Raw genomic sequence first — 20,253 nt, forward strand, 5'->3', positions numbered from 1 at the left:
GGGAACCAGCCAGAGGCAGGAGTGTGGGCGCCTGCTCCCCACCCCTGACCCCAAAGCTTCAGACTGTTCCTAAGCCCTTAATAGGGAAGGCAAGAAGCCGGAGAGAGCCGCCTGCGGTGACAGCACACACCAACACTCAGAGGCCCGCGAAGCCACCGGAGCCAGGATCCCTGCGTCCGCCCCCAGCCCCCAGATGTGGGTGTGCCGGCCACCTGTTATGACTCACACCCTGGCGATGCGGGCACCCAGGCCAACAGCGAGCCTGGGCCCCTTGCCCACCGGCACAGCACGTAACCGGGGCAAGGGGAGATTCGGGCCCTGGAGGGGTGACAAGGGGCTGCCCTCCCCACCGGGCGCCGCGTTGCCCCAGGAGCGCCCCCTCCCGACCACCCCCTGGCCTCGAGGACCCACGAATCCTTTCCTCCCGCCCTCCTCCCCCAAACCTTACCCGGGAAGCCGGAGAACCAGATGAGCTGTTACGCAAGGCCTGTTTACCCGCCGCGGGGGCCTCCTCCTCCCTATAAAGCCCGACGCGGCGGGGAGCGCGGCGGAGCTCGAGCCTGGTGGAGGGGAGCGAGGCTGTCCCTGGAGGGCGTCGGGGCAGCGTCCGAAAGTTAATGCGCCGGGCGGAGAGAGGGTCCCCCAATCCGCCAGCAGCAGGCGCGGTTCGCCGAGCGCGCGCTGGGAGGCGGCCGCGGGGGTCGCGGAAGGGCGGGCGCCCGGACGCGCGCTCCCCATGGAGGCGCCCGAGCTGGGCCCGGGGCTGGTGGAGCGTCTGGAGCAGCTGGCGACGTGCCCGCTGTGCGGGGGCCCCTTCGAGGACCCGGTGCTGCTGGCGTGCGAGCACAGCTTCTGCCGCGCGTGCCTGGCCCGCTGCTGGGGCGCCCCGCCGGCCGCCGGCGCCCCGGCGCCCCCCACCGCCTGCCCCTGCTGCGGCCAGCCGTGTCCCCGCCGCAGCCTGAGGTCCAACGTGCGGCTGGCCGTGGAGGTGCGCATCAGCCGGGGGCTGCGGGAGAAGCTGGCTGAGCCCGGGGCCCGCGCGGGGAGGCGCAGAGGGGGCCGCATCCCCACCATGGGCTGCCTGGATCCGCACGGAGAGGTGAGGCAGGGTCGCGCGTCGTGGACCCGCCGCCGCTGATGGAAGGGGGAGACAGGGGTTTCCGGGGGCGGGGCCCTTATGGAAGTTTAGGCAGAGAGTGGATCTGAGAAAAGCAAAGAACGAGGGGGCGCGGGCCTGACCCCAAACCCCTGTACTGCCGCGAGAGTTTCCAGGAAGGACGAGGGGAAGGAGTTTGACTCTACCCAGAGGTCGGAGGGCTGGACGGCACGCAGGGCCTCCGGAGCCCCTCGGCAGAGCGCGGGAGCTGCGGGGGACGCGGAGGGACGCCGCGGCACGCGGGGGAGGTGGGGACCCGGAGGGAGTCCGGGTGGGCGCGGGGGGCGAGGGCCTGCGAGGACAGCGGGGTCAGAGCCAGCGAGGGCAGGGCGAGAACCAGCCGGAGTGGAGGGGCAGGGAAGAAGGGTCTGTCAGAGGAGGGCGCGAGGGAGGGAAAGCAGATCCAAACACCCCGGGAGCGCAGAGGGGTCAGCCGCGGGCTCCCGCCGGAGCCGCGCCGGGCGCTGTTTGTTACTGCCGTCCTCCGCTCCTCCCAGGGCCCCCGGCGGGGGCGGCGACTGGTGGCGGCCTGGTCCACGCGCCGCCGGGACCTCTGGCTCCCGGCCTCATCCCATCCCGCACCCCGCCCCCCGCCCCGCGCCCCTCTTGGCCCCGACTCCTTGGCCATCAACCAGCCCCATTCCCTGGCCCGGCCCCCCGGGCGTCCCGGATTCCTGAGCGGCTTCTCCCCAGCAGCCTAGCCGGTCTCGGGTGTTGCTTCCACACTTTGAAGTCTACACAGACCTAATTAGTCCAGGTGTAATTGGCATAATTAGGCAAATTGCCTTTCCTCTCTTCCCTTCACCACCACCCCGGTCTGCTCCAGTCGTCCCCAAGGGACAGTGAAGGGGGCAGGGGGACCCTGGTATTTGGAGGGGGGCATGCGCTGCTCCTCCTGGTTCCCATGGTATCCTGCAGATCCACGGCGCCTCTGGGACACATCCAAGTCCAGCTGCCTCTTTGGCCAGCGTGACGGACACACAGCAAATGGCCCAATAAACGCCCCCGGGCTTTTATGGCAACAGGGAAGCACCTTTGTTAGAAGGCTTTTATGTACCAACTCTTAGCCCCAGGCTCTGGGTGTTTGGTCTGTGTGATGGACTGGTGGACGGGAGGAGGACACCCTCTGGAAGGTAGACAAGGGCAGGGGACCACTGAGAGAGACAGAGTGAGGTTGGGGGAGGCCTCAGGAAAGGTAAGGACTCTGGAAGCTAAGTGGGGGCAGAAACAAGGCCCAGACCAGGTGGGGATGGGAAAGGGGGAAGGAGGGCACTGGATGATGATGGACGGGAAGGATGGGCCATGAAAGGAGACAAAGAGGCAGCGAGATCACTTTGAGAGGTGACAGGGAGCTCACCAGTGGAGATCCAGCTGCGTGGGGAAGGGAAGAGGGGGAGGGGTCCTGAGGACAAAGCCCAGGGCTCACATCGTGTTTTCTTCTGTCCATCCCAGGATGTAAGGAAGACGTGGAGAAGGTGAGTTCCGTCTTACCGTCCCTTCCTTTCCACTGCTGGCCACCACATCCATCACCTTTTCCGTGGGCTCACAGCCCCACTCACGGACAGGTTTCTTGCTCCAGAGATGTGAGTGGGGTGGGGGGAGGGAAACAGACGGCAGAGAGTGTCACCTGATTTCCTAACCTCTCTCCCTCGTCTGTCCAGACTTGATGCCCCAAGACCCAAGTCATCTAACTCAGATGATGATCTCCCTGAAGATTATCCAGTGGTGAAAAACATGCTCCACAGACTGACGGGTAAGGAGGGCAGAAGGGACCTCACCGAGGGACGGTCTGTCTCAGGCTTGCTCCTTCTTCTCTCTCAAACCTGCTCAGGTCTTTTCTGATATCATCGTATTAGTGTCCTAGGGCCGCTTAGCAGAGCACCACATACAGAGTGGCTTCAACATCAGAAACTTGCTGTCGCGGTTTTGGGAGGAGAAGTTGGTGGGATTGCTTCCTTCGAAGGCGGGGAGGGTGAATCTGTTCCCTGCCTCCCTCCTAGCATCTGGGAGCCTCAGGGGTTCTGTGGCCCAAAGATGGCCTTCTTCCTCTGTCTTCTTTACATGGTTTCTCCCAGTACTCATTTGTCTCTGGGTCCAAATTTCCTCTTCTTATAAAGACCGCAGTCATATTGGACTAGGGCCTCCCCTAATGACCTCATTTTAACTTAATTACCTCTGTGAGGACCCTATTTCCAAGGAAATTCACATTGTGACGTACTGGGAGACTGCAACACACCTTCGGGGGGGGGGGGGAATACAACTGGGCACATAACGACGTCCTCAGTACCCACAGTCCAGCATCCTACTCTCCCAACAAACAAAGCCTCCGCCGCTTCTGCCCCGTCGCATTACTCCTCCCCAGACTTCCCATCTCTCTGAAGCTCCTGGGGAGTTCCCCCTCTGCCCACTACCAAAGCTGCCCTCTGCCTTTTTTCAGCTGCCAGAGGGGCGCCTGTCTGGCCCCATCTGTGGAGCCTGTGACTCTTGATCGCAGGGCTGTGAGTTCAAGCCCCATGCTGGATGTCGAGATGATTTAAACATAAAATCTTAAAATCAACAAAAAAAACCTGCCAAAGACAGGTTTGATCACCCACCGTCTTGATCACCCACCATCTCCCCCAACCCAGATTGCTTCTAGCACCCCCAATCCAGAAACCTTTCCTCAAAAGCAAACCCCACACACGTCCACAAATACTCTGGTCTCTCTGGCTATCATCACTGTCCCTCTCCTCCTCTGCCCCGTCTTCCCGAAGCAACAAGCTGGTCCATTCCCACCTGCCCTTGGGGTCCCCGTGTCTGTCCGTCCTTCCCTTCCCAGCCACCTTCCTCACCCCGCAGACCCAGCTCCAGGCCCACCCCAGAGGGAGCAGAGGGAGGTACCAGTCCTTAGGCCTCCCTGCAAGTTGGACTGGCTCAGCTTCCCCCCACGCCCCACACAAAGGAGAGGCAAGCTCTCCTTCCACCTTTGCCCTGTACACCCCCCCCCCCCATGGTCACCACAGTCCTTGTCCACACCCAGCTCAACACAAGCGGAGCGTGGGTGCAGGCTGAGAGCTGCCCACGCCCGCCCTTTTCTAGACCTTGCCCCACTTAGGCCTCGGTGGCCTTGGGCGCCGCCGCGAGGCCCCCTTGGTGCCCTCTGCCGCACACCGTCTGTCTCCTCCCGCCTCTGGGTCGGAAAGCCCCTCAAGCCCTCCTTTCTTGCCTTTCCCCACGCAGCCGACCTGACCCTGGACCCTGGCACCGCGCACCGCCGCCTGCTCATCTCGGCGGACCGCCGCAGCGTCCGACTGGCCCCCCCAGGGACACCCGCGCCCCCCGACGGCCCCGCGCGCTTCGATCAGCTCCCCGCGGTGCTGGGCGCACAGGGCTTTGGGGCCGGCCGGCACTGCTGGGAGGTGGAGACCGCCGAGGCGGCCTCTGGCCCGGACTCCTCCGGGGAGGACGAGGACGACAGCGAGAGCCGCTATGCCGTGGGTGCGGCCGGGGAGTCGGTGCGTCGCAAGGGCCGCGTGGGGCTGTGCCCCGCGGGGGCCGTGTGGGCCGTGGAGGGCCGTGGCGGCCGCCTGTGGGCCCTCACGGCTCCCGAGCCCACTCCGCTGGGCGGCACCGGGCCCCCGCCGCGACGCATCCGCGTGGACTTGGACTGGGAACGCGGCCGCGTGGCCTTCTACGACGGCCGCTCGCTGGACCTGCTCTTCGCCTTCCAGGCGCCCGGGCCCCTGGGGGAGCGCGTCTTCCCGCTGCTCTGCACTCGCGATGCCCGCGCCCCGCTCCGCATCGTGCCGGCCGAAGGCTGAGGCCCACCCACACCCGCCGCCAGCGGCCTCAGGCGCCAGGCCGTCCGCGCTTATCCACACGCCTCAGTGTCCACATCCACACACAGCCGAGTTCGGACGCGGCGCCACCGCCACCTCGGGCTACTTCCTGCCTCGTCTCTCCCCTCCCGCCTTATGCTCGTCCACACCCGGACGCTCCGGCAGGATGGATACGGAGGACCCTACTGCCTGCTCAGGCCTCTCCCCGTCTGGAGGAAACGCACAGTCCTTCCCGGCTCGAAGCCTCGGGCTTCCCTGTCCTGCCCGATCGGAGCTCCCTCTTCAGGACTCTGGCCTGGGTCCCAGGACCTCCTAGGAGGCTTACTAAGCTTTCCGAGCAGGGGGCAGGCAGCTCTACTCCACGAGGCCTGCTTTCCAGGCTCACAGCCTTTCCCCCTTTGGAACCTTCTCAAGACTCCCCCCTATAAGGAACCAGTGGTGCTATCGCTCTCTCCTCCACCTGGGAATGGCCCAGACACCCAAGCTGCTCCTCATCCACGGCCTCACATCTTTCTCCATATGTATAAATGGGCCCATATTTAACACGTTTTGTGATGCTGGGTTATTTATTTTGTGCATCTGTGGCAATAAATGAGATCTCAGTGGTGGTATGTTTTTGACTCATCTCTGCAACTGTGCATGGCAAGAAGCCGAGAAAATGATGGCAAGATCCCAGTGAGGAGTGGGGAGGGCTGAGAGCTGGACATCTGGGCTGGCAGAAACATCAAAGCCTAGGAAGGAAGAGGTAAGACGGTAGTATAGGGGACATATCCCCATCTCTTTGCTCCCTCTCTTTTCCTTCCTCTCCTAGGGACCCAGGGCCCTGACACTATGCTGGACCTGTCTCTGAAGCCAGAAGACGGAGGAGACAGTGGGCTCTAAGTGACCAGTCTTCAAGCTGGCTTTGTTGGAAATCCTGTATCCTATGAGAAGGGTGAGAAGAGGCCATGACTGTTTCCTTTTCCATGTCCCATTAACGGGGAGAAAGCAAAGACCCCTTTCCCTACTCTGGAGGGCAGGAGAAGGGAAGGGCTGGGAGCTCCCTGAGAGCCCTGAGGGCTCCCATCCCACAAGCAAGGACTAGAAGTTCCGATTATACAAGTCCATTCCTGGAAGAGCTCAGAGCCAGGATTAACAAGCACAGCGGGGACAAGACTGCCCCCAATCTGACTGGGACCCCTGGCAGTGAAAGCTAGGGCTGCTGAAAACCCAAGTTAAGTGTTTGGGACTCAAGGGGAGAATGCAAGGGGCCAAGATAACTGGATCCCAGGACAGGCAGTTTGGCAGTGAGAACAAGGGGGACAGACCGGGACCAAGGTGCCTGGATCCCTGGAGAACAGAGGATGAGTACTGGAAGGAGAAATGAGTGCTGGGGGAACCCAGACGTCTGGGTTCTGGAGTAGCAGCAAGTCAGAATTCCAGGATCTCTGTCTACCCTCCTCTCCCCCCACCTCGGTCAGGCAGAGGAGAGGGGAGGAGGGGGCTGGAGGAGGGATCAAACCATGGGTTTAGTCCCCAGGTAGCCACATGAATACATTCAGGGCCAGACAGACACAGGAATGGTGGGGGACAGAGGAATTTAGTGCTGCATTGGCCCTGGAGGGGGCTGGGAGGGGTCAGGAGGCTGGGGAGGGGTGCTGGGGCTTGGTCCTGGGGTTGCACGACGCCGTCCTTTGCGGTGGCCCCGTACACAGTGTGTATGACCACAGCCCTCCTCTTCCTCCTCATCACTCTCCGTGGAGCTCTCGCCAAAGGCCCGAGGTTTCTCGTAAATACAGCAGCCTGGATTTGGAAGGAGGAGCCCGGTAAAAAAGGAGCAAAAGTTAGGATGTACAGTCGCGTCCACTCCCATGGATCTCAGTAAAAACTCCTACTTCCACCATTGGCTCCTTCTCCCTTCCAGGATCCAGCTTCCCCAGGCCCACCCCCTGGGGCTGAGGCACCCAAACCCCTGTCCTTTCTGCCAGGAACCCAGAGCTCCACTTCTCCCTGGCTCTGACACCTCTTGCCTTCAGGCCTCGGGCATATTCCCACCTCGCTCCCTCTGCTTGAACCTCGTCTCCCTGAAGCCAGGGACAGGACCGCAGGCCGCACCAGAGCACTGTGGCTTCTGGTGGCCAACGATCACTCACATTTTGATGAGCGGCGGCCCATGTGTTCGTTGTCCACAGTGTCACTCGTCCATTCTACCTTTTTCTCTGGCTTCCGTTTCCGAAGCTTGATGGTCAGGCTCCGGTTCTCCTGGAAGGTGAAGAGGGACGGGCATACCTATCTAGTTCCCCGAGGCTGATCTTTCCCACTCCCTCCCGAGGGCCTCCTCTCTTCCAGGCCCCAGTTCAAGCAGAGGCACAGACATGGCAGCAGAGGAGCTGCGTGCTGGGAGGGGACAGAACACAATAGGTCTTTGCCCTCCAGGAATCCCTGGGGAATCGAATGTTCTCCATGACTGCTCAAATCCAGAGAAGACACAATTCCTAACCTAAGGAAGGTCCCAGCAACTCTTCAAACGAAAACATAATCCTCCCTGTTTCTCTGTCTTCCTCCCCAAATCATCCTTGGTGGTCTTAATACTTGAACATTATTCACTCAGTCCCCCACACCCGCTCTTTGATCTCCCCTTTTCCAGACCTCTCTCAAGCCTGCGCCCCCCGGCTTCCTGCCCACCTACGCCCCAGCACTCTGGCATCTCTATCATTTGAAACACCCTTAACCCAGGGGCTCTGAAGCCCAATACACCTCCGCCCTTTGAAAGCAACTTAACCTGTTTTTTGCAAAAATGCTACTCCTTTCACTATTTTCATCTCTTCTGATTTCTCAAAATACTATCTCCACCTCCTCCGTCTTGTTCGCTCATTTCTTCCATTTCCTTTTAGAGTCACCCGTTCAACAAATACTTATTGACCAGTGTGCTTCTGGGCAAACTGCCCTCCAGCGGGCCTCCAGCCATGCTTTCTCACAGAACCCTTCATCGTCCCCCAGCACCTCCCTTGCTCCTCAGTCCCCCACATCCCATCCTTGGGTCTCACCACCACCCTGGGCAGCATCCCCCGCATCCCCCGCATCCCCACTCGGACCCTGCTCCGTGTCCCCACCCCGGGCAGCATCCCCCACACCCCCAGTCTGACCCTGCTCCGTGTCCCCACCCCGGGCAGCATCCCCGCATCCCCACTCGGACCCTGCTCCATGTACCCTCTCTGACTCCCTATTCCCTGTCCCCACCCCGGGCAGCATCCCCTACACCCCCAGTCTGACCCTGCTCCGTGTCCCCACCCCGGGCAGCATCCCCCACACCCCCAGTCTGACCCTGCTCCGTGTCCCCACCCCGGGCAGCATCCCCCACACCCCCAGTCTGACCCTGCTCCGTGTCCCCACCCCGGGCAGCATCCCCGCATCCCCACTCGGACCCTGCTCCATGTACCCTCTCTGACTCCCTATTCCCTGTCCCCACCCCGGGCAGCATCCCCTACACCCCCAGTCTGACCCTGCTCCGTGTCCCCACCCCGGGCAGCATCCCCCACACCCCCAGTCTGACCCTGCTCCGTGTCCCCACCCCGGGCAGCATCCCCCACACCCCCAGTCTGACCCTGCTCCGTGTCCCCACCCCGGGCAGCATCCCCCACACCCCCAGTCTGACCCTGCTCCGTGTCCCCACCCCGGGCAGCATCCCCGCATCCCCACTCGGACCCTGCTCCATGTACCCTCTCTGACTCCCTATTCCCTGTCCCCACCCCGGGCAGCATCCCCCACACCCCCAGTCTGACCCTGCTCCGTGTCCCCACCCCGGGCAGCATCCCCGCATCCCCACTCCGACCCTATTCCACGCCGCCTGGCCGGCCTCCTGCACCATCCCGGCCACTGCGCAAGTCCCGCACACCGCGCACGTCTCCCGACCCCAGGGGTCAGCCCGCTCCCTCCCGGCCTCTCCCGAAGACCCCGAGGAGCACCGCCCCCCCGCCTTTCTCACGGGCTCGGTTGTCACGGTAACCGTTGTCTCAGTGACGGTCTCACTCAGCCCGGCCCCTGCCTCGGCCATGGCTAAGGCTGAGGAAAGGGAGGAGGGGAGGAGGGGGAGGAGACGCCCTTCCCTTTCTCTGGGTCTCTGGGGTCTAAGACACTCGGGATCGGGTTCAGAGTAGCAGCCGGGATCCTCCACCTTCTTTTTCCCCCTCCTCCTGGGCCTTCGCTTCCCCGCCCCAGGGGATAACCTGTCCAACCCCACTTCCGGCTCTCTGCTTCCGGGTGTGACGCGCTCTGCAGGTCCCCTTTCCCCTTCCCGGGCACTAAAGGCGTCTAAGCGCACGCGTCGCCGGATTAGTTCCGCCATCACGTGACGGTGCGCAGGCGCCGCAAGAGGCAGCCCCAGACTTGGCGGAAGCGGCTGCACTGCGGCTGTGGAGGCCGGCCGGAGGCGCACGCGCAGGCGCGGCGGAGGCGCTGCGGGAGGCGGCGATCCGGGGGGGGGCGGCGATCCGGGGGGCTGCGGGCGGGGCGCGGCACGTGGGCGGGGCTGCAGGGCTCGGGCGGGGCGCGTGTACGCGGCACCGCACCCCGCCGCTGCGGAGACGCACGCAGCGCCTGCTTGGGGTTCCCGGCCTCTCGTGGGAAGGGGGCTCCGACCCCAGCGGCAGGTGCGCGCACCGGATCAGGGGAAGGCTCTGGTCCCGCGGGGGGCTGCGGGCGCCGGGGCGGGTGCTTTGTGCGCCTTCTGCTCGGGCCGTCCCCAGACCGCGCCTGGGAGCCCCCACCCGGTCTGCCGGGGCCTGGCGGACAGGACACTGTATTGCCCACTTCGTCGGGTGGCGATGGGACGGGGGTCCGTGGCCACAGGGCACTGTGCTCTCACAGGAGCACCTGCCCGTGTCCCGGGAGAAGGTGGGGGTGGGTGCTGGGGGCCGGCAGAGCGCACCGGATGCCCAGGCGGCTGGGCGGGGAGCCCCGGACCGCACGCAGGCGGCGCTAGGGGCCGGGGAAGGATGGAGGTGCGCTGGACACACGCGCAGCTTTGTTCCGGACTTTGGACCCCAAATCCAGTGGCGGCAGAGTCCCGCCTGCCCACCCGTCCCCGTGGCCAGGAGCCAAACCCCACACGGTGAGTCTGAGAGCTCTGAACATGTCAAGGGCATCACAATGAAGCAAGGAACGCACAAACACAAACTCCCAGAGTAGATCTGAGTATGTTTATTGTGCCCGGACTACAAAGTGTTTCCCTTTCAAGTTTTTGGGCAAACTGATAAAAAGCAAGATACATCTCAGCATGTATAGTAAAACCCATTAAAAAAAACAACTATCTCTCTGAAGTGGAATTCCTTGTATTTTTTACTCTTCCCCCCATCTTTCTACATATGAATCCATTACTATGAATATATATTACATTTATTTCAACAGCAGTAAAAAAATTTTTTCCAAAATGTCCAACTGTAGTTAAGCACATACTGGTATCTCTTAGTATCAGATTTTTTGTTGTCCAAGCTCACATCAAAGAGATCTGGTTAAATTATTTGTTCAATCTCCCACTATCCAGATTCCTACATTTTGTTTCTCTAAACTCAGGAACCAAATAGATTTAGTGGTGGAATACTTAAAATTACTTTTTCTATTAGTCTCATTCCTGCCTCCATTTTTTATCCTTTTTTTTCGTCTTTCCTTCTCATATACTAATTTATATATATTTTTTGTAGCTGATATACTTATTGAAAGAACAAATATATCTCTGTAAATTCATTTAAATTCCTTTTGGAACAAGACAGATTACAAATAATATACATATGTCTGGTGTATATAGAAAAATAGAACTTTGATAAGAAACTCAACTAGAGTAGGTGTACTCCAGGGACAATGGTAATCCCCACATGATAACTTCCTTCTATGGGAGCAAAACATTGCAACTAGGATGGACAAAGGATCTTAGGAACCCAATATCCCTCACCATCCGAGGGAGAATTGTTGAGTTGCCTGGAAAAAAAATCAAGAGTCTTCCTTCTCCTGGAACCTATAGAGAAAGAAAGGACTCATTATATTTAAATAAGCATAGAGGTTTTAGCAGTGTAAGACAAGACATTCATTTGAAGAATCAAGGAGGGAGTTTTATTTATGACATTGTGGAAGACTAGCTCCCCTAAACAATCCTTCATATTCAAGACAACTAAAAATGCCGTATTAAAAATACATCTAGGGGCACCTGGGTGGCTCAGTGGGTTAAGCCTCTGCCTTCAGCTCAGGTCATGATCCCAGGGTCCTGGGATCGAGCCCCACATCAGGTTCCTGCCCAGCAGGGAGCCTGCTTCTCCCTCTCTCTGCCTGCCTCTCTGCCTACTTCTGCCTGTTTGTGATCTCTGTGTGTGTGTGTCAAATAAAAACAAACAAACAAGCAAACAAAAAAATCTAATGAACCATAATGAAATACCACCTTACACCAGTCAGAATGGCTAGAATTAACAAGTCAGGAAACGACAGTTGCTGGCGAGGATGCCGAGAAAGGGGAACCCTCCTACACTGTTGGTGGGAATGCAAGCTGGTGTGGCCACTCTGGAAAACAGCATGGAGGTTGCTCAAAAAGTTGAAAATAGAGCTACCCTACGACCCAGCAATCGCACTACTGGGCATTTACCCTAAAGACACAAATGTAGGGATCCGAAGGGACACATGCACCTGAATGTTTATAGCAGCAACGTCCACAATAGCCAAACTGCGGAAGAGGCTGAGATGTCCTTCAACAGATGAATGGATAAAGAAGACGTAGTTCATGTATACAGTGGAATACTACTCTGCCATCAGAAAGGATGAACACCCACCATTTGCATCGACATGGATGGAACTGGAGGGGATTATGCTGACTGAAATAAGTCAAGCAGAGAAACAAATACTATACAATTTCACTCATGTGAAATATAAGAAACAAAACATGAACATATGGGAAGGGAAGGAAAAACAAAATGAGATGAAAACAGAGAAGCACACAAACCGTAAGAGACTCTTAACTACAGGAAACAAACTGAGGGCTGCTGGAGGGGAGGGGCGTGGGGGGATGGGGGAGCTGGGTGATGGACATTAAGGTCTGCATGTGAGGTAATCAGGACTGGTCAATGACTGATGAATCACTGAGCTCTACCTGTGAAACTAATAATACACTATATGTTCATTAACTGGATTTAAATAAAAAGTAAAAATATATATAAGCTTTCCAAAATATATCTAATGAAATATAAAGTATATGCAAACGATATCTTAAGACACAAAGAGCCACGTGCCATTAGACAAAGAATGAAAAAAGGGATAAACTGGACCTCATAAAAATTAAAAACTTCTGTTCATTAAAAAACAAAAAAAAAAGTTGGGACACCTGGGTGGCCCAGCGGGTTAAGCTGCCTTATCTTGATTTCAGCTCAGGTCATGTTCTCGGGGTGTCAGGTTCCATGCTCAGCAGGGAGAGATCTCTCTCTCCCGTCTGCACCCTGCCCACCCCCACTCTCTCAAATAAATAAATCTTAAAAAAAAAAAAAAAGAACTATTCAGTGTAGAGATTACATACAGACATACATAACTAAACAAATAACGACTAAAGAAGTAAATAAGTAAAAAGAAAAAAAGCACCATGAGTCAGTTACCAGGAACAAATAGCAGCATCAGACCCACAACTATGGGTATCAGAATTATCAGACACAGAATATAAATACTCCTATTTAATATACTTAAATGTAATACATATTTTAAGAATAAAAGGAGGAGGGGCGCCTGGGTGGCTCAGTGGGTTAAAGCCTCTGCCTTCGGCTGGGGTCATGATCCCAGGGTCCTGGGATCGAGCCCCGTATCGGGCTCTCTGCTCAGCGGGGAGCCTGCTTCCCCCTCTCTCTCTGCCTACTTGTGATCTCTGTTCAATAAATGAATAAAATATTTTAAAAAAATAAATAAATGAAAGGAGGAGAGTGCCTGGGTGGCTCGGTAGGTCAACCATCTGACTTTTGATCTCAGGGTCCTGAGTAGGCGCCATGTGGAGCCTACTTAAAAAAAAATAAAAGGACGAATTTATTTATTTACTTTCAAGATTTTATTTATTTGAGAGAGAACGAGTGGGGAGAGGGATAGAGAAAAAGGAAGAAGCCTGAGGAGGGGCTGGGTCCCAGGACCCCCGATCAGGACCTGAGCTGAAGGCAGATGCTTGACAGACTGAGGCCCCAGGTGCCCCAAGACAAAGCGTTCTTTTTTTTTTTTTTTTTTAAAGATTTTATTTTATTTGACAGAGAGAGAGAGAGAGAGAGATCACAAGTAGGCAGAGAGGCAGGCAGAGAGAGAGAGGAGGAAGCAGGCTCCCCGCGGAGCGGAGAGCCCGATGCGGGGCTTGATCCCAGGACCCTGGGATCATGACCTGAGCCGAAGGCAGAGGCTTTAACCCACTGAGCCACCCAGGCGCCCCAAGACAAAGCGTTCTTAAACCCATTTGGAGTTGCCCGGTTCTAGAAGTGACATGTGATTAATTCTCACGAAAGAAAGACTACCTTGAACCAGTGAGAGATTCCAACCATGACATGCTGACCACTCAGCAGTACTTGCCTTCTGTATGTTTTCATTTCCTTTTAAACATTTTAAAAGGCTTAGTTCACTGGCTTAAACAGATTAAGAAAGCGGTTAATTTTACAGGCCCCAAACCTCCCTGTTAGCTGAACTGTGGAGAGGGACGGGACCAAAGGAAATACCCGTGTCTTCGGCCCGCGGAGGACATCAGCGGAGACGCTCAGTGAACCCGCGGCTCACAAGGGGCGGGGGGGCGGGGAAGGGGGTGCACCTGCAGCGGGTACAGGTGTAGAAGACCGTCTGGCCCTCGTCGGCGGAGCGCATCTGTCGGGTGTGGTAGGCCATTCCTTCGTGGCCACATCGAGAGCAGCGCCGGTCAACCTGGCCAGGAGCAGGCGCGGGGAGGCAGGGTCAGGGAGGCCCCGTCCGATCCCTACCCGGGGCTGCCTGCGGGCGTCACGCGTCGCACTCCCGGCCCGGCTGCCTCCCGCCGGGCCTCGGCAACCACCCCTGCGCGTCCCGCCGCCCTCCCGCCGGGGGCCTTCGCTCACCACGGGTCCCTGGAACTCGGGCCCTTCCTCCACCGGCACAGGCGCGGCCGTCCCCAGCTTGTTGAACGCGACGCGGGTGTTCACGACCTTCCCCTCGAAGTCTGCGCGGGCGGGAAGCGCGGCTGTGGGCACCCGCGCCGTCCTCCCCGCAGGTTCCCACCGGGCCCCGGCGTCCGCCCCCCGCCGCCCCGCCGCCCCCGCCGCCCCCGCCGCCCCCGCCGCCGCTCACCTCGCACCGGGACACGGAAGCCGCAGCGGACACAGGTGACCGTGTCCTGGGCCCCGGGCAGCGGCAGGACGGAGCCGCAATCCGGACAGAAGTCCAGGTCCGACTGGAACCTGGAGCCGGAGCGCGCGCCGTCCATGCCGGACCGGGTGCGGAGGGACGGAGAGCGGCGCCTCCGCCGCACCGAGCGAACGGCCGCCGCGCGAGCCCCCCTCCCTGCGCGCGCGGTGCCGGGTGTCCAGACCCGCAGGCCGCGCGCCGCCCTCCAGAGCAGACGAGCGCGCCGGCTCCGCGCGGGGCGGGCCAGAGCGTCCGCCGCGCCCGCTCGCCATTGGCCGTGACGTCATAGTCCGTCGCCGCGCGCCGCGGAGCCCCGGGGGCGGGAGAGCGCTCCCTGTGGTGGCGGCGGAGGCCGGCCGGGGAGGACGGTAACGGGCGCGTGGCCTCGGGTGCGGCCCCTCCGGGAGGAGTTCTCTCCTGGAGCGTTAATGTTCCCCCCGCCGCGGGGGCGTTGGCCCCAGAAATCCCGCGGCCCTTCCCGAGTCCCGGAGCGGGGTTCTGTCGGCGGCGGCGCCCCGGGGCCTCCGAGGCCGAGCAGGGGCTCGCCGCCGCCTCTCGGGGCCTCTCGGGGCCTCGCGTGCTCCGGGGGCCGGGTCCATCGGGGCCTCCTCCGGGGAGGAAGCGGGGCGGGCGGAGGTGGAGGACGGGCCGGGCCTGGAGCCCCGCTCCGGGGAGGAGGCTCGGGACCGGGTCGAGGACGGGGCGGGCGGGCCGGCGTCCGTCGGGGGGCAGCCCTGGTGCAGTTCCCCGGGACCCGGCTCGGCTTTTGGCTCGCGGACCCACCTGCACCTCGTCCCCCGGCTCTGGCGCAGCCGCCAGTGAACTCTGGTCGTCTTGCGCCGCTTGGACACTTGACGTTTCCCTAATCCAAGAGTTACAAAACACGAGGGCCAGTATCTTGAGAAAATCATGCTGTTGTCGTTCGTCTGTGACTCACAACTGGAGTAGACCCTTGTCCCCGAGTTTCCCAGTTCCGTGCTGGCCCCGCCAGCGCCGGCCGACCCGGGAGCTGTGCGAAGCAGCTCCCTGCAGGGGGGGTTCTGGAGCCGTCCCTGCCCCTCCTCAAAGACAAGCTGTGGCCTCTGCTGGACGGAGGCCCCGCTCTGCCTTTTCTGCAGCGATGCACAGACCGTCGTGATGGGGTTGGAGCTCCCAGCAAGCCCCTGAGAAGTCCCAGGGTTTCCCTTCGCCGGGTGTCATTGTGTCTGTGTGAGAAAGGGAGGTCTGCTGTTCAGCCCATGAGGCAGGCAGTTTTTATCCTGTGTGTCTCCTTTGAAAATGGAAGTTGAAGTGAACTCGTTGCCCTCTCTAACTTTCCCTCTTCAGTCGGTCGGGCATCCAGAGACTGTCCACCCTGGGTTGAATACGGTCCTGATGTGCCGCCTGCTGTAAGGCATGGCCACTTCTCAGCACAAACTTACTCCAGCTGAATTTATTAAGCTGAGGCTGGGGCTGCAAAGTTGAAAAATGTTACGGGACCTTCAGGAGACCAAATGATGAAAATGCAGTGAGAGTATACCAGTAGGACCAAGTGTGGGAGCCCAGGACAGGCCTATGAAAGAAACCTGTGCGTCGGGAGTGAATGGCAAATGTTTCAGCAAAAAGATGGTTACAGCGTTATGGGGAGTGTAGCAGAAAGAGATGCTCAAATATGTGATAAGGGCAATTAGCAAATCGTGAACTTTGAGAACTTGGGTCACGTACTCTAATGTTCAGTACTGTGCTAGGTTCTACGTACTGAGAAAAGTAAGATGGTTGTATTTTTTAAATATCAAAATAGATTTACATAGACAAATAAGAATGTGCCTAAGAAGTCTGTGAGGTCCAATATTTGGTATCAGATTCATTCTAATACATTTGTAGATGTAAATTTTAAGTTACACCCTTTTAGAGTCTAAATTTCAGCGTGAAAATGTTAAAGATGATAGAGGAATGCAACTATACCAGTGTAAACCCTGACTGATTTTCCAATGAGTTTTAGAGGTAATGGTTAAAAAAAAAGTGTTCAGAAAAAGACAGAAATCATTGTTACATAGACTGTTTCAGAAAGACTTGATAGAGAGTCAGGAGCTTGACTTGTGGAGGGGAATTATCTGCCATTTACAGAGAACTTACCACATGTCAAGCGTTGTGCCAGGCACTTTCATCTAAAGTACGTTTGTTCTTTATTACCCTGGGAAGCAGATTTTTGTTTTCTGTGTCCATTTTATAGATGAGGAAGCTGACTGAGATTGTTACTTGCCTGGAGTCACACACCTCAGAGGCGGTTCAATTAGGATTCAGACGTAGCCCTGTCAGGCTTCAAAGCCCATGCTCTTTGCCATAAACAGTACAAAAGGCACAGAGATGAAATGCCAGGCATCCCCAGTGGCTTCAACACGACCTCATAGTAAACTCAGATTAGACCAGGGATGACACATAAAAAGTTGACAGTCTTCACTTGTGTTGCCATCAGCCTGACCCATAAAAAAAAGGGGGGTAACCACAAATTCCCACCCTCAGGTGCCAAGCAGGGAACAGTTTCACAATGAATTTAGGATGAAGGAGAAGTGGCAGTATAAGGCCGGAAAGCAGAGGGGAGGGTGATCACATAACACTTTCAGAACCAAACATTGGAAGGCAGAGATGCTGTATGTGCTGGTAGAGGCGGAGAGGGCCCGGGCCAAGAAGCTGCAGAGAGAAGAGGGACCGAGAGCACCGGAGTCTGGAAGTCTCTCGGAAGACAGAGGAGGCCGGGAGACGGAGCAGTCCAGCCCTGCCGAGCTGGCCCAGCGCCGCACCCAGGAGCCTGCGTCTTCCCCCTCCCAGGCCCAGATTCCGGATTCAGAATGGTTCCCATTGAGTCCACGGGAGATGTGCGCACCTACTTTCTGTGAAAGGATTAGATGCTGTTGTTCAATTCCCCGGAGGAAGAGATCCTCGCAGCAGGATTTCTCTTTCTGAGGGACATACCCTTGGCGTTGACCAAAACAGTTGGTTACCCTGGTTCAGTTGGTATGTGAGCAGATAGTTTTTGACACCTCCCACACTCTAATCTACCTCTGTTTTCTCTATCTTCCAGTCTGGCCTGGGCGAAAACCTCTACAGACTCTAGGATTGCCGTAGGTCAGCAGTCCCCACTGGAGAAAAAAATCTTGGTAAATAATCTTCACGTTGTACAGTTTGGAGCTACTAGGAGAAGGGGCGTTAGGCTTAAAATCCTGCCCAGGTGACCCCTCCCCAGAGGGTGTCTACCCTGGCACATGTGTTTAGCTATATCCATACTTGCAAAACAGAGTATTATGCTCAAAATGCCCAATACTCTCTTTTTTAAAAAGTAGTTACTGATGGTGGTGGTGGGTAATTCAACTCTGAGAGCTCAGAGTTTCGCCTGGGGTGATGGGAATAAAAATCACAATTGTTAAACACCAAAGTAAACAAGAGACTGCAAATCTTCTCAGTGTCACTGAAGAGGTGAAGCTCCTGTTTAAATGTGTTTAAAAAGACGGTCACATTATAAAATTTCTGTGCCTCACTTTGACAGAATCTGGGTGGCGTGCATACAGCAGCGGCAAGACAGCTGATAACTCGGAAATACCACGAGGAATATGAAACATTGTGCAGGGAGCAAGCTCTTTCTCTTGACCACTGGCTGGCCAGAGCGGAGTCTTATTATAATAAGAGAATAATGGACATGATGAAGGAACAAGAGACAGGACATGAAGTCAAGAAGAGATTGGAGGGGAAGACGACCCACAGGCTAGAGAGACCAAAGCAGTATTACTTGGTTCCGGAAAGAGAGGTGAAACACATAGAAAGGCACATTCAGAGAGCGGGTCGGGTCAGAGAGTCTAAGAACAAACCAGGTAGACAATTACCACGGCCCCCTAGTGAGACAGCGTTCCCCAGAATTGTGCCAGGAGAGCACGGTGTCCTGAGCGCCCAGAGAAGAAAGCAGGTAAGCGAGAGGGAACAGATGCAAATCAAAGGTCACCAGGAACGCATGCTTCGGGGAAGAGAGCTCGCGGAGCAAAGGCGCAAGGAGAGAGTCTTGAGGAAAACCCAGAGCCAGCTGCCCACACGAGAGAGGCGTGGGAGAGCAAGGAGAGAGATCAAAGAGCTTGAAAGTGTGACTGCGTATCCCCTTTTCCAGCCACGCAGTAGAAGCCGGATTAAAGTGAATATCCTTATGGAAAAGAATAGAGAAGAAGTGCCTGCCATCATAAAACCACATCAAAGAAAATTCTTAACCATGCCACCCTTTCTGAGAAGCCAAATAGGAAAAATAAAAGACTAGTAAAGTTTCAGTGCTTTTAGACTAAAGCCCCGTGTCTTAAGTGAACTCTTGTTTTTAGTACTAGTTCCCAACTGTCCCCAGAGTGTCTGCATCAGGTACGGAAGTATGGGATAGCTCCGGGCTAGAAACTTGGCGGAGCTGTCTTAGTTCCCTCGTGTTCGTGCACCTGGCGAGTCCTTGATGTCCGGTGCCATCAGCCGGAATGTGGTTGGGCAACGATGGTAAGGAAGGAACGGGGACCCGCCGCTCCTCAGGCCCCGCTCCCAGCCCGCTACGGCTGTGTTGAGGTCGCCGTGGGTCAGCCTGTGGTCTTTCAGGTCCTGTTCGTACGTTTCTCGGGACTACTGACCAGGCCTTCCGCGTCTGGCTTGTGCCCTACGGTTCTGTCTGTGTGAGGGACTTTGAGAGCCTCCTGTGGGCCAGGTTTTGTGAGTGAATGACAGGTCGTGGCCCTTGACTGGGCCGCAAGTAAAGGCGTAGATAGCCCCAAACACAGAGTGTGCTCAGGGTTAGGATGGAGGCCTGTGCGGTGCTGTGCCAAGGAGGGACCCCGAGCCCAGCCCGGCAGAGCGAGGGGGCAGCCGCGGGCCGCGCAGCCCGCGCAAGCGGTGTCTTGCCGAGGTTTGGGTCCGCGCAGACGCGAACCGGACTCAGCCTCTCAAGCAGATGTCCCCCAGCCCTCGCCGATGACTCAGAAGACAAACGTGTGCACTGAGCGAGAATTTTCATCCCCAAGCAGAAGGAAATTTATGGATTTCATTTCATTTCCGGTTTATTTTCTTACCAGATAGCAAAACGGGAAGGTAGGGCTGAGCGTTGGTGCATAGAGAATAAGGAGTGGGGGCTGGACTCCCTAAAGAGCGTTCTCTGTCAGTCGAGGTCCCCACGCCCACCCCGCAGACCAGCAGTTCACGCGCGACGTCGGCAGCGTGCCGGACCGTTCCTCGGTGACGGGGCTCTTCCGTGTTCGCCCTCCACCCGTGCCTCCTGCGGACTGTGTCTCTGGCCTTCCGTCTCCATGTCCCGCGGGAGATCCTCTGCCCGGCATGGTTGCATCGCCCGAGTGCAAGGGGCAAGGATAAGTCCCATGTAACGGGATGCCTGTGACTCTTCCTCTCAGGGTCCTGAGTTCGAGTCCTGCACCGGGTGTGGATACGACTTAACTGTAAGTGGTTGTTTACCGTGAGGATTTTCAGTGCTGGACACATTAGTGAGGTCAGCTGCCCCCTCTTTCTCCTCCAAATCTAGTAGAAAAGCAACTGGTGATTGCAAGGCAGTTTCCCAGCTCATATGGCTAGCAGTAAAAGTCTGGGGCTTTTGGCTTAGTTCAGCTGAATCTGATTCCATCATCTCTGCCTCACACACAGTTCACCCTTTATCTCCCGGACCGTGTGTGAGCAACACCGTAATTACCCCAAGCCAAGCACCCTTAAAGCCTGAGTCACACTTAACGCTTTCCTTTTGTCTTATATTCTTTTAAGATTTTATTTACTTACTTGAGAGAGGGCAAGCACAAACAGGGGGAGCGGCAGAGGAAGAGGGAGAAACAGGCTCCCCGCCGAGCAGGGAGCCCGACGACGTGGGACTCAACCCCAGGCCCCTGGGACCGCGAACTGAGCCGAAGGTCAGGTGAGCCCGGAGCTTGTGCGGTTCTCACG

At 57.3% G+C, this 20,253-nt stretch overlaps 4 protein-coding genes across 7 annotated transcripts; 2 read left to right on the forward strand and 2 right to left on the reverse strand.

Moving 5' to 3' along the window:
* The first annotated feature begins 446 nt into the window (after positions 1 to 446).
* On the forward strand, positions 447 to 5,585 carry RNF39 (ring finger protein 39). Its single transcript, XM_080807211.1, has 4 exons — positions 447 to 1,099; positions 2,609 to 2,631; positions 2,818 to 2,909; positions 4,376 to 5,585. Exons 1-4 carry the CDS (start codon positions 737 to 739, stop codon positions 4,954 to 4,956), a joined length of 1,059 nt encoding a protein of 352 aa, XP_080663337.1. The 5' UTR covers positions 447 to 736; the 3' UTR covers positions 4,957 to 5,585.
* On the reverse strand, positions 5,432 to 9,205 carry PPP1R11 (protein phosphatase 1 regulatory inhibitor subunit 11). 3 transcript variants are annotated; one of them, XM_080807212.1, is made up of 4 exons: positions 8,939 to 9,205; positions 7,107 to 7,215; positions 6,665 to 6,756; positions 5,432 to 5,705 (listed from the first exon to the last, which is right to left on the reverse strand). In XM_080807212.1, the coding sequence occupies exons 1-4, from the start codon at positions 9,005 to 9,007 to the stop codon at positions 5,574 to 5,576; spliced, it is 402 nt and encodes a 133-aa protein (XP_080663338.1). In that variant the 5' UTR covers positions 9,008 to 9,205; the 3' UTR covers positions 5,432 to 5,573. The 3 variants fall into 3 exon arrangements, 2 of the variants coding, with proteins under 2 accessions (XP_080663338.1, XP_080663339.1); XR_013967043.1 differs by having other exon boundaries at positions 5,526 to 5,705; positions 6,282 to 6,756; XM_080807213.1 differs by lacking the exon at positions 5,432 to 5,705 and having other exon boundaries at positions 6,064 to 6,756.
* A 932-nt stretch (positions 9,206 to 10,137) lies between these two features.
* Positions 10,138 to 14,572, reverse strand: POLR1H (RNA polymerase I subunit H). Of its 2 annotated transcripts, none has more exons than XM_080807304.1 (4): positions 14,263 to 14,572; positions 14,034 to 14,134; positions 13,665 to 13,863; positions 10,138 to 10,963 (listed from the first exon to the last, which is right to left on the reverse strand). In XM_080807304.1, exons 1-3 carry the CDS (start codon positions 14,396 to 14,398, stop codon positions 13,690 to 13,692), a joined length of 411 nt encoding a protein of 136 aa, XP_080663430.1. In that variant the 5' UTR covers positions 14,399 to 14,572; the 3' UTR covers positions 10,138 to 10,963; positions 13,665 to 13,689. The 2 variants fall into 2 exon arrangements, with proteins under 2 accessions (XP_080663430.1, XP_080663431.1); XM_080807305.1 differs by having other exon boundaries at positions 13,754 to 13,863; positions 14,263 to 14,546.
* Positions 14,573 to 16,804: 2,232 nt separating this feature from the next.
* Positions 16,805 to 18,720, forward strand: LOC308345287 (uncharacterized protein ZNRD1-AS1). Its single transcript, XM_080807306.1, has 3 exons — positions 16,805 to 17,174; positions 17,381 to 17,456; positions 17,843 to 18,720. The coding sequence occupies exons 1-3, from the start codon at positions 16,945 to 16,947 to the stop codon at positions 18,593 to 18,595; spliced, it is 1,059 nt and encodes a 352-aa protein (XP_080663432.1). The 5' UTR covers positions 16,805 to 16,944; the 3' UTR covers positions 18,596 to 18,720.
* Positions 18,721 to 20,253: the final 1,533 nt, after the last annotated feature.

The sequence above is a fragment of the Martes martes genome (genome assembly GCF_963455335.1).
Source record: "Martes martes genome assembly, chromosome: 6".
Classification (NCBI taxonomy): Eukaryota; Metazoa; Chordata; class Mammalia; order Carnivora; family Mustelidae; genus Martes; species Martes martes.